The 15,065-nt window shown below is 39.7% G+C and overlaps 1 protein-coding gene across 6 annotated transcripts in view; it reads right to left on the bottom strand.

Moving 5' to 3' along the window:
* The window catches only part of GPBP1 (GC-rich promoter binding protein 1), an 89,022-nt gene that overhangs the window by 26,668 nt on the left and 47,289 nt on the right, over positions 1–15,065 (bottom strand). For all 6 annotated transcript variants that reach the window (XM_033179612.1, XM_033179616.1, XM_033179614.1 and 3 more), the window contains 3 exons: positions 5,123–5,246; positions 4,768–4,991; positions 495–561 (listed from right to left, as the gene is read on the bottom strand). In XM_033179612.1, coding sequence (XP_033035503.1) covers positions 495–561; positions 4,768–4,991; positions 5,123–5,246 — 415 coding nt within the window. The remainder of the gene's footprint in view (positions 1–494; positions 562–4,767; positions 4,992–5,122; positions 5,247–15,065) is intronic.

The raw sequence follows: 15,065 nt of genomic DNA, 5'->3' as shown, positions 1-15,065 counted from the left end.
AAATAATTTCAAATATAGACTAGCTCCACAAGCAAATTTATACAATTATCTGTGACAGTCTATACATATATATATATATAACCATTTTCATAGGTAAAAATATTAACTTCATGTCACACTATCAGAAGTACTTTCACAGTTAACTTTGAACAACTAAAAATTAATTTAAACTGAGTTTTTGTTTATTTACATTATCCAGCTGCTCTCAAAATTGTTTCAATTCATTACACTATTATCAGTTAAGTCATATTCAAGTTGAGTATGTTTAATGATACTAGCATGTGCAAATCAACTACTTCAAATCAAACTCTTCTATTCCAAAACTCCTTTTTAAAGATGAGTGTTACCTTTTCTGTAGCTAAGCACATCAAATACAAATATTTTAAAAAGAAAGTTTTATTCTAGCCTGCTCTCTATTTTAAAAAATGCAAAAAGTGAAACCTATAAATATCAACATTTTTGTGCCCCTCAAATATAGATAAAAAATTACTTACCCCACACACCTGCAGCTAAAGATTTATTGTGGTTTGGTTCTCTCTCATATTCAGGATTTAAAGATGGCTGGAAGAAAGTTGGAATAAACATTTCACATTTTAAAAATAAATCCTTTGAAAGCAATCTCAGAATCATATATGTTGTAACTGATGAATCAAATATGACCAACTCTTAGCTACAGGTTGAATAACCCTAATCTGAAAAGCTATAAAATCTGAAACTTTTTGAGTGCCAGTGTAATGCTCTGTCTACTCATTGAAGCACTTGGACTTTGGATTTTCAGAAAAAGGATGCTGAACTACTAAATGTAAAACCCGAAAAAACCCAAAATCCAAAACACTTCCGGTCCCAAGCATTTCAGATAAAGGACATTGAGCCTGTATTAAAGATGAATTACTCATAAACCTTACTCTCAGCTTACTCTGCTAGCCATTAAAATAGTTACTATCTATACTAATTGCTGGTCAGAGAAAACAAGAGTGTGTTTAAGTTTCATTATCTATAACTAAGAAAAAAGTCAGGATTAAAAAACGGGCTACTCTGCCTATGGAGTAGTCATTCTCTTATTCCTTTACTTTCTTAATAAACTTGCTTTCATTTAAAACAAAACAAAAAAAGAAAAACTCAAGAGAATGTCTTTGCATCAATCTAAGAAATAATCCCTCCTTAGCATAAGGTTGAGATCAGAGAAGAGGAAAATCAGACCAATTTTTAAAAAAAAAATTTAATCTTTTTTTGTTTTGTTTTGTTTTTTGAGATACAGTCTTGTTTTATCACCCAGGCTGGAGTGAAGTGGTAAGAGCTCACTGGAACCTCCGTCTCCAGGGTTCAAGTGATTCTCCTGTCTCAGCCTCCCAAGTAGCTGGGATTTCAGGTGAGCAGCACCATGACCAGCTAATTTTTGTATTTTTAGTAGAGATGGAGTTTCACCATGTTGACCAGGCTGATCTCGAACTCTTGGCCTCAAGTGATCCACCTGCCTCAGCCTCCCAAAGTGCTGGGATTACAGGAGTGAGCCATCACATCTGGACTAATAGTAATTTTAACTTTTTAATAAAAACTTTGTAAATAATGGGTCTTGTTATGTTGCCCAGGTTGGTCTCAAATTCGTGGCCTCACTTGAATCTCCCACTTCAGCCTCCCAAAGTGCTGGGAAAACAGGCATAAGCCACTGAACCCAGCCTCCAATTCTTAAAGTTGTCATCACTAGTTAACATACTCACTATCAAAGCCAAGTTCAAATCTGTACTTCAACAAGTAATATTCAGGATTATTAAAAACAAAACTGAGATAAGCATTGAATGAGTACTCTAAAGCTAATCTTGGTAGATGCATTTATCCTCCAAAATCCTAAATTTCCAGTATTCTTTCAGGTATTTTTCATATTCCTAGCACACAAACTGCCTCATTTAAAGAAAGTACTTAATATATATTAAATAAAATGAATTGTAATATAAATATTTTAATCACCTAAAAAAATGGATGATTACTAACATTGTACTGAGATTACTGTAAAGCAAATATGCATGCATAGCACCATGATTCCTTCAGAGATACAAACTAAGCAGAATTAAGATTTTGGCGGTGGTTACATGTGCATAGCATCTTTAAAGTATACTATTAGAAATAATACTCTGCCAAATCTAGGATTATAATAGTCAATGACAACCACATCGTGAGAATGGGGGTGGGATATGAAAATAAGAGCAGCAATTAATTTTTATTGAGTGCTTACTATGTGTCACACACAGTTTTAAGTAATTTAATTGTATTACTAATTTAACCCTCACAACACTATGAGAGTACTATTACCATTCCCAGAGTTTGTTTATACAGTTGATCCTTGAACAACACAGGTTTCAACTATGCAAATCCATTTATATCTAGATTTTCTTCCATCTGTGCCACCTGAGACAGCAAGATCAACCCCTTCTCTTCCTCTTCAGCCAACTCAACATGAAGACAAGAATCAAGACTTTTATGATGACCCACTTCCACTTAATAGTAAATATATTTCCTCTTCCTTATGACTTTAGTAGCAGTTTTTCTCTAGCTTATTGTAAGAACACAGTATACAATACATATACAAAATATGTGTTAACTGTTTCTATTATCATCAAGAGTTTGGTCAGCAGTAGGCTACTAGTAGTTAAGTTTTTGGGGAAGTCAAAAGTTATAAACAAATTTGACATCAAGGGGGGATCAGTACTACTAACCTCTGTGTTATTCAAGGGTCAACTATACTGTAAAATTTCAATGTTATGATTATTAAGTGGAAAAAACAGATCACCAACATGAGAATACAGAGTAATTACAAAGTTAACTTGGTAACAGGACCTAAGAGTAATCTTTTATTTTTCTATTTCCCTCACCACTCCCTGCCCTAAATCCAATCTATCAAAGTCTTCCTCCTACTGAAACCTTCCATCCAAAATACTTCCATATCATATCCAAAAACTATTTTCATTTATCTCAACTACCCAGTTCAAGCCATTATTTTCTCCTGAACTATTCTCTTTTGCTATAATCTGTTCAAGACCTAAGAAGTGTAAAAACTAACATCGCATCACATGACTCCTCTCTAAACAAGCTTCTCATTAACCTTGTAATTAAACCAAAATTCTGTACTTGACCTGCAAAAATTCCATTTGACTTAAATCCTTTCCTCTCTCTCTAACCCTAATACTAACTACTCTTTACCCATACTAGCCTAACTTTTATCCCTTAAACATAACAAGATTGGCTGGGTATGATGACTCATGCCTATGTTAGAAATGCTTCTTCTTTGGTGCCGTAAAGAAATAGCACTTGAACATAAATTTAATTTCCTCAGCAAGGAAATTTTTACTTTCTGCAGAAAGGGTACACTCGCCAGCAGTTTTGCCATGAGAGTACACTGAACAAAGGAGACAGAGTCATTTACAACTTGACACATCTATTTTACTGCTGTGTCCAGTTTCTATTGGCTGAAACAGGACTTCATATTCTGTATTTGTCCTGATTGGCTAGCAACTTAAAACTTTTTAAAAGAGGCAAAGGCAGAGGAGAACAAAGGAAGGAGGAAGTAACTTGTAGAATGCTGAGAAAGGTAAAAACACCTCCAAATAAGGAAGAACAGGCTATGACTTAACGCCTGCTTGGACTAGTATAAGCATGCCAAGGCAAATATTTAGGCTAAATTGTAGGAGCTAAGAACATAAAGTACATTGATTTATTACGGCTAGCAGATAAATTAAGAATGTTAGCACAAGTGTTTGAATAAATTCTGCTTCTAAGAGAAGTTACTAATTATTCTTAATTAGACAAGGAAGAAAGTCTCTTTGAAGAACCTCTACTTTACTTTTTACACCTATAATCCCAGCCCTTCGGGAGGCTGAGGTCAGAGGATTACTTGAGGCCAGAAGTTCAAGACCAACCAGGCCAACATAGTAAGCTGGGTATGGTGGTGTGCATCTGTAGTCCTAGAGCTAGCTACTCAAGAGGGTGAGACAAAAGAGGACTGCCTGAGCCCAGAAGTTTGAAGATGCAGTGAGATACGATCGGGCAACTGCACTCCCGTCTAGGCAGAAGAGTGAGGCCCTGTCCCAATACCACCACCAACCCCCACCGTGAAACACATGAACATGAAAAAAATAAGATAAACCAAGGATGATCGCATCTTGGCATGAGCTCTCCCTCTCTTCCTTTCAGTCTTAACAAAAGTTCGCTTCTTATCAAGTATGTCCCAAATTAAATGTCACTTCCTATCTAAACTCACTACAAAATATTACTTGCTTAGAGAACAGAAACTTGGTAAGAGTAAGGGCTTTGCCTATCTCAATCCAGTACGTATTGTGTGTGCAAAGAACACCAGCTGACTCAGTGACTCATATATACTGAATAAGAATTGACAATGAATATATAAAAAGGTAAAGTGCAGATTCTACCTAGCTTTTAAATTATCAAGAATGAATCACAAGAACTAGATAAATGTGACTGTACACTAGGTCAGTTTTTCTGTAATTTAAGAAATACAGTATTTTGGCCGGGTGCAGTGGCTCACACCTGTAATCCCAGCACTTTGGGAGGCCGAGGCAGGCGGATCACCTGAGGTCAAGAGTTCAAACCAGCCTGGCCAACGTAGTGAAACCCCATCTCTACAAAAATATAAAAATTAGCCGGGCCTGGTGGTGGGTGCCTGTAATCCCAGCTACTGGGAAGGATGAGGCAGGAGAATCACTTAAAATAGCACTTATAGAAGCTTCATTTGTATAAAAGTTATAAAAAACTTACAAAATCCTCAGCTTCAAACTGTTTACGTTCTCTCTTGTCCTCTTTCCTCCCAGTTTCATTGTCAGGTATGTTGTTTTCATGTAGTCCTTGGCTTTTTCCAGAATGGAAAATACTGCTACGAGAACGGGAACTTCCACCATGGTATCCACCTCGATGATTTATGTTTTCTGTACCATTTCTTCCATGTGTACGCCACCCATTTTTTTCTTTCCTTCCAAAGTTACCTTTATTTGATAATAGTAAAATAATATAAATTCAAAGAAGAGAGTTAGGCTTAAAAACCGAATCACATCAAAATGTTCTTTAAAAATCATAAAGAAAATTAGCCATAACATCATTCCTCAGCAAATTTTACCTCCATTAGGACGTCCAATAGCAGAATCAAAGCCATCTGAAGAGTTGTGTCGTCGACGATTCACATCATAACGATTCTCTGTCCATGCAAAGTTTTCAGAATGCTTCTCAAAATTCAATGACGACTAAAACAAATTATAAAAATACAGGTAAATATTTATGAAACCTAAATATAACTTAAAAACTAGTAATACTCCAACTTATTCCCAAGAATTTTAAATGGTTAAGAAACACATATTGCAGTTATTTTCAAGATTTTTCAAGGTATTTGATAATTGGGTAACTCTATAATGGATTCACTGATGGTCCATTTTCTTCTATCTAATGGAAACAAGCACACATTCTTAGAGTTCAACATCTTTTTTTCCAGAAAATATAAAGGTAAAATGCTATTGTATGGAAAACAAGTTAAAATATGATATGTTTCTTGTATAATGAAACGTTAAGTCTGTATCATACACTACCTGGTATGTTTTCACTACAGCTCAAAGTTTCCTTCTACATCAGAGAAAAACTGTCAAATGAATCTTCAGTTTTAAGTCCCTTAAATTTATTTCCATATTCCTCTTCCCCAAACCAAGTGTTTTTTTAAAAGATCAAAATAAAAGAATGTACCATAACTATTCCAAAAAATTAGAAACACAGAAAAGTTCTAACAATGTATAAAAGTCACTAACCCCAAATATATTAATCTACTGATCTGATAAAACCACAATCAAAACTTCCAACAGTTTTTTTTAAATAATTTAATTTTAGGCCAGGTGCGGTGGCTCACACCTGTAATCTCCAGCACTTTCGGAGGCTGAGGCAAGAGGATCATCTGAGGTTGGGAGTTCGAGACCAGCCTGACCAACATGGAGAAACCCCCGTCTCTACTAAAAATACAAAAAAATTAGCCAGGCATGGTGGCACATGTTTGTAATCCCAGCTACTCGGGAGGCTGAGGCAAGAGAATCGCTTGAACCCAGGAGGTGGAGGTTGCGGTGAACCGAGATCACGCCATTGCACATGAAGAGAAGAGAGAGGAGAGAGGAGAGGGGAGAGGGGAGAGAGGAGAGGGGAGAGAGGGGAGAGGGGAGAAAGGAGAGAGGAGAGGAGAGAGGAGAGAGGAGAGAGGGGAGAGGGGAGAGAGGGGAGAGGGGAGAGAGGAGAGAGGAGAGGGGAGAGGGGAGAGAGGAGAGGGGAGAGGGGAGAGAGGAAAGAGGAAAGAGGAAAGAGGAGAGAGGAGAGAGGAGAGGAGAGAGGAGGAGAGAGGAGAGAGGAGAGAGAGGAGAGAGAGAGAGAGGAGAGAGGAGAGAGAGAGAGGAGAGAGGGAGAGGGGAGAGGGGAGAGGGGAGAAGGGAGGGGGGAGGGGAGAGGGGAGAGGGCAGAGAATTTTAACAGGTGGTCTCAGTAATCTAAAAAGAAAATGTATGAAAATTATCAAAAAATGTTTGGTGAAAAAGGCCAGGCATGGTGGCTCACACCTGTAATCCCAGCACTTTGGGGTACCAAGGTGGGCAGATCACCTGAGATCAGGAGTTCGAGACCAGCCTGGCCAACATAGTGAAACCCCATCTCTACAAAAAATACAAACTTAGCTGTGTGTGGTGGCACACGCCTGTAGTCCCAGCTACTTGGGAGAATGAGTCAGGATAACTGCTTGAACCCGGGAGGCAGAGGTTGCAGTTGCAGTGAGCCGAGATCTCACAACTGTACTCCAGCCTGGACGAGACAGAGTGAGACTGCATCTCAAAAAAAAAAAAAGAAAAAGAAATAGAGCTCTATAAATCAATATAAATAAGGATAACCCAATGGGGGAAAAATAAGCAAAAAGCCAGTTCTCAAAAACATGAAGAGCCACAAATCACATGAAAACACAGCCAGGTTCTCTTGTAATCAAAATGGAAGATTAGAATGAAATTGACACTTCTTGCCCATTGGCCAAAATATAATGACAGTTAGGGTTGAGAAGACAGACAACTCTTTTTTTTTCTTTTTTCTTTTGAGATGGAGTCTCGTTCTGTTGCTCAGGCTGGAGTGCAGTGGCACGATCTTGGCTCACTACAACCTTCACCTCCTGGGTTCCAGTGATTATCCTGCCTCAGCCTCGTGAGCAGCTGGGATTACAGGCACCCAACATCATGCCCGGTTAATTTTTATAATTTTAGTAGAAACAGGGTTTGACCATATTGGCCAGGCTGGTCTTCAACTCCTGACTTCAAGTGATCCACCTGCCTTGGTCTCCCAAAGTGCTGAGATTATAGGTGTGAGCCACTGCACCTGGCCCAGACAATTATTCATTACTGGGTTAGAAAATATACACATATATATATGCTTACTTATTTATCTCAGTAGGGAGAGAAATGCACATGTATATCTGTACTTATATTTGTCATCTTTTAAGTCTTTATAGTTTTTTTAGTCTTGCATGTATTTCAATAGATTTATTCTAGCACCTTACAGTATTTTTAACTTTTTTTGTATTATGCCCCAGAACTGAGCAGATGCCATTTATACTGCAAATATTTTCCTAGAGCTTGAATTTTTTTTTTTAATTTCCTTAAAAAAAATTTCCCCCACTGAAATCTGGGTAATATAAAAAACGGGGGGATCTTTTTCCCCCTTAGAGACAGGATCTATGTTGCCCAGGCCAGACTCGAACCCCTGGCCTCAAATGAAGCTCCTGTCTCAGTCTCCTGAGTAGCTGAGACTGTTCACCACTGTGCCCAGCTTTGAGATACAGATATAGATATAGTTGTTTTTTTTTTTTTTTTGAGACAGAGTCTCATTCTGTCACCCAGGCTGCAGTGCAATGGTGCAATCTCAGCTCACTGCAACCTCTGTCTCCAAGGTTCAAGTGATTCTCCTGCCTCAGCCTCCCGAGTAGCTAGGACTACAGGCGCCCACCACCACACCTGGCTAATTTTTGTATTTTCAGTAGAGACATATTGGCCAGGCTGGTCTCGAACTCTCGACCTTGTGATCTGCCCACCTTGGGTTCTCAAAGTGCTGGGATTACAGGTGTGAGCCACCGCACCAAACCAGCTTTGATAGTCTTAAAAAGACTATATTGGTGGTTTTAATGAAGTATTTAAACATACAAAGAAATAAACAGGTCAAGTGCTTGTTACTATTTTAAATTATATTTTTTAAAGACTTCTTAAGTCTTTGTTGCACTTATAATTCTATCTTGTATTAGTCTTTTATCTAGCAACTTTATTTCTAGTAACCTTAATTCTTACTTTGTAGCATATCTGTTGGGATTTTTTTTTTATATGGACAGTTACTGTTCATAAATAATACCAATTTTCTATCTTGCCCTTTAGTCCTGTTACCTGTATTTCTTACTCATATTTTACTGTGCTGGCTATATGTCAGAGTCTTTCAAGAGTCTGGGATTTCATCATCTCTGCAAGTTATGAGCTAGCCTGGATACTGTTTCATGTATGCTGGCAAAAGAAATGAGACAAAAAGACTTTACTACTCATGGCACTGCAAGCAGCATAAGCATGATGTTAGCACTGGTTCTGTACAGCCCCCTAAGACCTCTGGGGCTTGACAGGGAGGGGCCTAGGTGGATGCTGCCCTTGCACTGAGTTTGGCAAATCAACCACATTTATAAAGAGCTTGGTCTTTGTCCCTCAATGTTGCTTACTACAAACAACCAAGAAATGGCCCATGCAAAGTGTAGTCAAGATCTTGCATACAAGCAAGAAGGTGCAGGAGGCTGGGTGCAGTGGCTCATGGCCAAAATCCCAGCACTTTGGGAGGCTGAGGCAGGTGGATCACCTGAGGTCAGGAGCTCGAAACCAGCCTGGTCAATACAGTGAAACTCCATCTCTACAAAAAATACAAAAATTAGTCCAGGCGTGGTGGTTCACGCCTGTAATCCCACTACTTTGGGAGGGTGAGGTGGGCAGATCACCTGAGGTCAGGAGTTCGAGACCAGCCTGGCCAAAATGGTGAAATGGCTCACTAAATACACTAAATTCACTAAAAGTACAAAATTTAGCAGGGTGTGGTGGCGGTGCCTGTAATCCCAGCTACTCGGGAGGCTGAGGTAGGAGAACTGCTTAAACCTGGGAGGTGGAGGTTGTGGTGAGCCAAGATTGCACCACTGCACTCCAGTCTGGGCAACAGAACAAGACTCCATCTCCAAAAGTTAAAGAATAATTTCAGAAGAATACAGGCCGGGTGCGGTGGCTCACACCTGTAATCCCAGCACTTTGGGATTTTGGGAGGCCGAGGCGGAAGGATCACGAGGTCAGGAGATCGAGACCATCCTGGCTAACATGGTGAAACCCTGTCTCTACTAAAAATACAAAAAATTAGCCGGGTGCAGTGGTGGGCGCCTGTAGTCCCAGCTACTTGGGAGGTTGAGGCAGGACAATGGCGTGAACCCAGGAGGCAGAACTTGCAGTGAGTGGAGATTGCGCCACCGCACTCTAGCGTGGGCGACAGAGCAAAACTCTGTCCCCCCCCCCAAAAAAAAAAAATTAGCCAGGCATGGTGGCGCACACCTGTAATCCCAGTGATTTGGGAGGCTGAAGCATGAGAATTGCCTGAACCCGGGAGGCAGAGGCTGCAGTGTCCTGAGATCGCGCCACTGCACTCTGGCCTGACAGAGCAAGACTCAATCTCAAAAAAAAAAAAAAGCAAAAATGCTCAGAGCCCAGGATGAATTGCCTCTCTCAATGATCTACGCATCAACCCTATACATTCTTGGCTGAATTTGAATTTTCCCATCATTATCCCACTGTCAGTAACTCATATTAATCTTCCTGACAGAGACTAGAAACAAATTAATTTAACTGGTCTTATACAGCGTTTCATTAAGTCTACTATCAACATCTCAAGTGAGGTCAGGATCCAGCCAACTGAATAAACCCTGGAAGGAGGAACGCTGGTGAACATTGGGGACCACCAATAAGTAATTTTGCCAGGATATGGTCTATGGCCATGATTATCCATTACAGTTCATTAACAGGAATTTAAACTGACCTGATTGTTGGTGTCACTCTAACAATTACAGGGACAACAAATGGGCCAAAAGTTACCCCTCACTGTCAATAGAGACCTCCTGTATCTCATTCTCTCTCACATAAAAACCAGCCACCCCAAGGGACACAGGTCACTCCAAGATCTGTTGTTAAACTTGATTTGGATTACTGTTAATAGCTTAGTTTAGAAACATGAACGATGTCTCAAAGTAACTGGAGCCTCAGTTGCTACACATGTCGTAACTATTTAGGTATCTAGATAAGTATATGAATTGTTATTGATCATACTGAAACAAGGTTGTATGGATCTGAGTGTTCAAATGCAGATTCAGGAGCTACCATTGATGGCATCAGGAATAGCAGGATAGTTGACTGCCCATGTCCACATGAATTTTCCCAAGTTCAAAGTATGTGGACAGAGGTGGCAAATCTAGCAGTGTGTCAGTGTCATCTCCTCCAGCTACTGTTTGACTCAGGCAGCGATGCTGGTTCAGGGTACAGAGAGGGCATTAATTGTTCATCTTTCTGCATCTCCTGGGGTAACATGTTCCTCAAGTGTTGGGGTTGTTTGCTCTCCTCCATAGCCATGAAACTGGTTAGTCTTGTGTCTAGCAATCTTAATTCTTACTTTGGAGAATCTGTTGGTTTTATTTTTTTTAATATGGACAGTTAATTGTTCACAGAGAATATCACTTTTCTTTCCTTTTTTTTGTTTTTTTTTGAGACGGAGTCTCGCTGTCTCCCAGGCTGCAGTGCAATGGAGCGATCTCTGCTCACTGCAAGCTCCGCCTCCCGGGTTCACGCCATTCTCCTGCCTCAGCCTCCTGAGTAGCTGGGAGTACAGGCGCCCGCCACCACGCCTGGCTAATTTTTTGTATTTTTAGTAGAGACAGGGTTTCACCATGTTAGTCTGACCTCGTGACCCACCTGCCTCGGCCTCCTAAAGTGCTGGGAGTACAGGTGTGAGCCACTGCTCCTGGCCAAATAATACCAGTTTTCTATCTTCCTTTTTAGTACTATTGTATTTCTTACTCATATTTTACTGTGCTGGCTATATGTCAGTCTTTAAAGTACAAGAGCTGTGACTTCACGTAAGAAAAAAAGAAAATCTCCTACTTGAACCTAGACTTTTCACCTGGGGGGGTAAGATGTTAATGAGATGGGGGCATTTTTATGTAATTTGTAGTGATCCATTGTGTCCCCTACCTTGGTCCTCAATGGATACTGTAGGGGGAGACTAGGTGAGCAGTTCACTCAAGCAAATGGTCATTGTCTTCATGATCTAGGATGTCAACCCAAGAGAATCTAATAAGTTAGAATTACTTAGATTCCATTTTGGCCAAGTTATCACCTTGGGGTATGGCCTGGACTTTACTCTTAGGGGAAAGCAATGCCATGTCCAAGGATGGTCAGGTCATAATCCCAAATTTTAAAACTATAAACTGGGTGTGGTGGCTCTTGCCTATAATCCCAGTGCTTTGGGAGGCCAGGAGTTCAAGACCAGTCTTGGCAACATAGCAAGACCCCATCTCTACCAAAAAATTAGCTGGGCATGGTGGTGCACACCTTTAGTCCCAGCTACTTGGAAGGCTGACTAGAGATGATCACTTAAGGACGGGCACGGTGACTCACATCTGTAAACCCAGCACTTTGGGAGGCTGAGGCAGGTGGATCGCCTGAGGTCAGGAGCTCGAGATCAGCCTGACCAATATGGTGAAATCCCGTCTCTACTAAAAATACAAAAATTAGCGGGGCGTGGTGGCGTGTGACTGTAGTCCCAGCTACTTGGGAGGCTGGAACAGAAATGCTTGAACCTGGGAGGCAAAGGTTGCAGTGAGCCGAGATTGTGCCACTGCACTCCAGCCTGGGCAAGAGAGAGAGACTTAGTCTCAAAAAAAACAAAAACAAAAAAAAAGAGGATCACTTGTGCCCAGGAGTTCCAGGTTGCACCAAGCTATGATCACACCACTGTACTCCAGCCTGGGCCATAGTCTGAGACCCTGTCTCTAGAAAAAAAAATTTTTTTTAATTACAATATAATTTTAAAAATATATATATAATTAAAATGCCTACATTCTCACAATTTCTCATTTATTTTACACCAATTATACCCAGGAAGTGACTATGAAGAGGTTTTAGTTATGCTGCATTCAATGACCAAACAGCCTCACGGAGGTGTGAAGAGGTAAGGAAGGCAGAGTTTTAACTTGTTTTGAGCTGAATTTTGAGGATGTTCTTCTAGTACTTCACAATACCAGATGTCAGTGGATGGTAGAGAGCATGGAATGTCCATTGATTATACTGAATATTGACCCTGCAAGGCATTCTTGAAAAAGTTTCAACCGTAGTAAGGTACCATTGATAGCACCAAGAATTGGAGCTCATCTGACAAACTTCTGGCAAGAGTATAAAGAAAATAGTTATAGAGGCCGGGCATGTTGGCTCATGCGTGTAATCCCAGCACTTTGGGAGGCTGAGGTGGGAGGATCAAGGGGTCAAGAGATAGAGACCATCCTGGCTAACACAGTGAAACCTGTCTCTACTAAAAACACAAAAAATTAGCTGGGCATGGTGGCACACGAGTGTAGTCCTGGCTACTCAGGAAGCCGAGGCAGGAAAATCGCTTGAACCTGGGAGGCGGAGGTTGCAGTGAGCCAAGATGGCGCCACTGCACTCCAGCCTGGGTGACAGAGTGAGACTCCATCTCAAAAAAAAAAAAAAAGAAAAGAAAAAAAGAAAATAGTTACAGATAGCATATAGGGTAAAAATTAGACCACCACAAGGGAAAGAATGTGGCAATATCTAATCAAGTCCCAGCAATTTTACTTCTAACTATAGCTTAGAGTATTGCTATTCATAAAGTAGTCCACAGATGGGCAGCGTCAGCATCACTTGGAGGTTTATTAGAATTTGGGACCCTACCAAAGACTTATTGAATCAGAAACTTAATTTTAACAAAATCCCAGGTTGTCTTAATACCTATAAAAAGTTTTGAGAAGCAGTAGCCTTAAAAATTCTTACACATGTGGACAAGGAGAACTTACAAAAGCATTCAATGCAGTACTCTGTCATAGCCAAAAGTTATAAACAATCTAAAGCTAAATAGACAAACAAAATGTGGTGAGTGGACACAAAATAGAATACTAGTCAAAGTTCAAGATAACTACACTAAACCTATAGATATCAACATGAAAAAAATTTCAGACATAATGAATATAAAAGCAACATGTAGACATTTAAATAATCATTTATGTAAATTTTAAAACATACAATACTATCTATTGGCATTTACACATATAGTAATAAGAATATGCATTGAGAATACCCGTGGGAAAAAAATGAAAATGGAAACAGGATTGTGAGGTAAATAGTGGACTCTGTATATGTAATACTCTATTTCCAAAAAGAAATATAAAGCAAATATGGTGAAATGTTTTAAGAAATAACTATGTTGAGTGGTAAAATTTTTTTGGTTTTTTTTTTTTGAGACGGAGTCTCGCTCTGTTGCCCAGACTGGAGTGCAGTGGTACGATTCCGGCTCACTACAATCTCTTCCTCCCGGGTTTGAGTGATTCTCCTGCCTCAGCCTCCTGAGTAGCTGGGAAGCTAATTTTTGTATTTTTAGTAGAAACAGGGTTTCACCATGTTAGCCAGGCTGTTCTTGAACTCCTGACCTCAGCTGATCCGCCTGCCTCAGCCTCCCAAAGTGCTGGGATTACAGGCATGAGCTACCTACCATACCTGACCTAAATTTTTTTGTTTGTTTGTTTGAGACAGGGCTTTACTCTGTTGTCCAGCTCTACTAGCACACTCATAGCTCAATGCAGCCTCAAACAACTTCTGGGCTCAAATGATCCTACTATCTTATCCTCCAGAGTAGCTGGGACTACAGGTGCAAGCCACCATGCCTGGCTAATCGTTTTTAATTATTTTGTATAGACGAGATCTCATCAGGTTGCCAAGACTGGTCTTGAATTTCTACCCTCAAGCGATCCTCCTACCTCAGCCTCCCAAAGTGCTGAGATTACAGAAGCAAGCCATTGTACCTGGCCTACTTAATTACCAGGGTGGTTAATAAGTGTTTACTTACTTCTTTGTACATTTAAATACTTCATTAAAACCTTCTACATAGTCTTTTTAAGAGTATCAAACACAACTGGGTGCAGTAGTGTGCACCTCTAGTGCCAGCTACTCAGGAAGCTGAGACAGGAGCATCACTCGAGGTCAGGAGTTCAAGACCAGACAACACAGTGAGACCCTGTCTCTAAAGGAGAAAAAATTTTAAGGAAATTTTTAAAATATCAAACAAGCTGTAGAAAAACATTTGCAATATAAATGGCATCTGCTTAGTTCTAGGGTGCTATACGAAAAAAAATTTTAAATAAAAAATATAGTCAAACATAACCCAATATGAAAGGAGCTATAAGTCACTAAGAAATAGACTACGTAAGCAATTCTGAGAAAAAATTTCTAACACAAAAGTATGCTCAATCGTAATTAAGTGATGCAAATCAAAACGAAGTATTACCTTTTCGTCTAATTTCACAAAAATGTAAAAATGAAAACATCCAGTATCTCCGAGACTGAAAAGCTGCCCCACTTCCCATAAAACTGTAACGGGATTATAAGTAGATGCAAACTTTTTGGAGAGCAGTTAGGCATTATCTACCAAAATGTACAAACCTTCTGACCTAGCAATTCTGCTAGAAATTTACCTTACCATTATATTCAAGAAATGCCCAGGTATTTCTTCAGTCTAATCCATTAATAGGTAATTAATTACATAATTCACGTAGATCCACTCAACAAAAGTTTATACAGCCAAAAGAGATGAATTTCCTATGACTGACTATAGAAAGATACTAGAGATGGTATCCTTGAAAAAAAGGGAAAAAACAGTTATTTCATGTTTCTCCAAACTGGGATAAAAATGTATTTTGGTGTATGCATAAAAGTATCCTA

Source organism: Trachypithecus francoisi, unplaced genomic scaffold (genome assembly GCF_009764315.1).
Source record: "Trachypithecus francoisi isolate TF-2019V2 unplaced genomic scaffold, Tfra_2.0 Lachesis_group2, whole genome shotgun sequence".
In the NCBI taxonomy this organism is placed as follows: domain Eukaryota; kingdom Metazoa; phylum Chordata; class Mammalia; order Primates; family Cercopithecidae; genus Trachypithecus; species Trachypithecus francoisi.
Note: the sequence above shows the minus strand (reverse complement) of the source record. Positions and strands in the feature narration are given on the sequence as shown.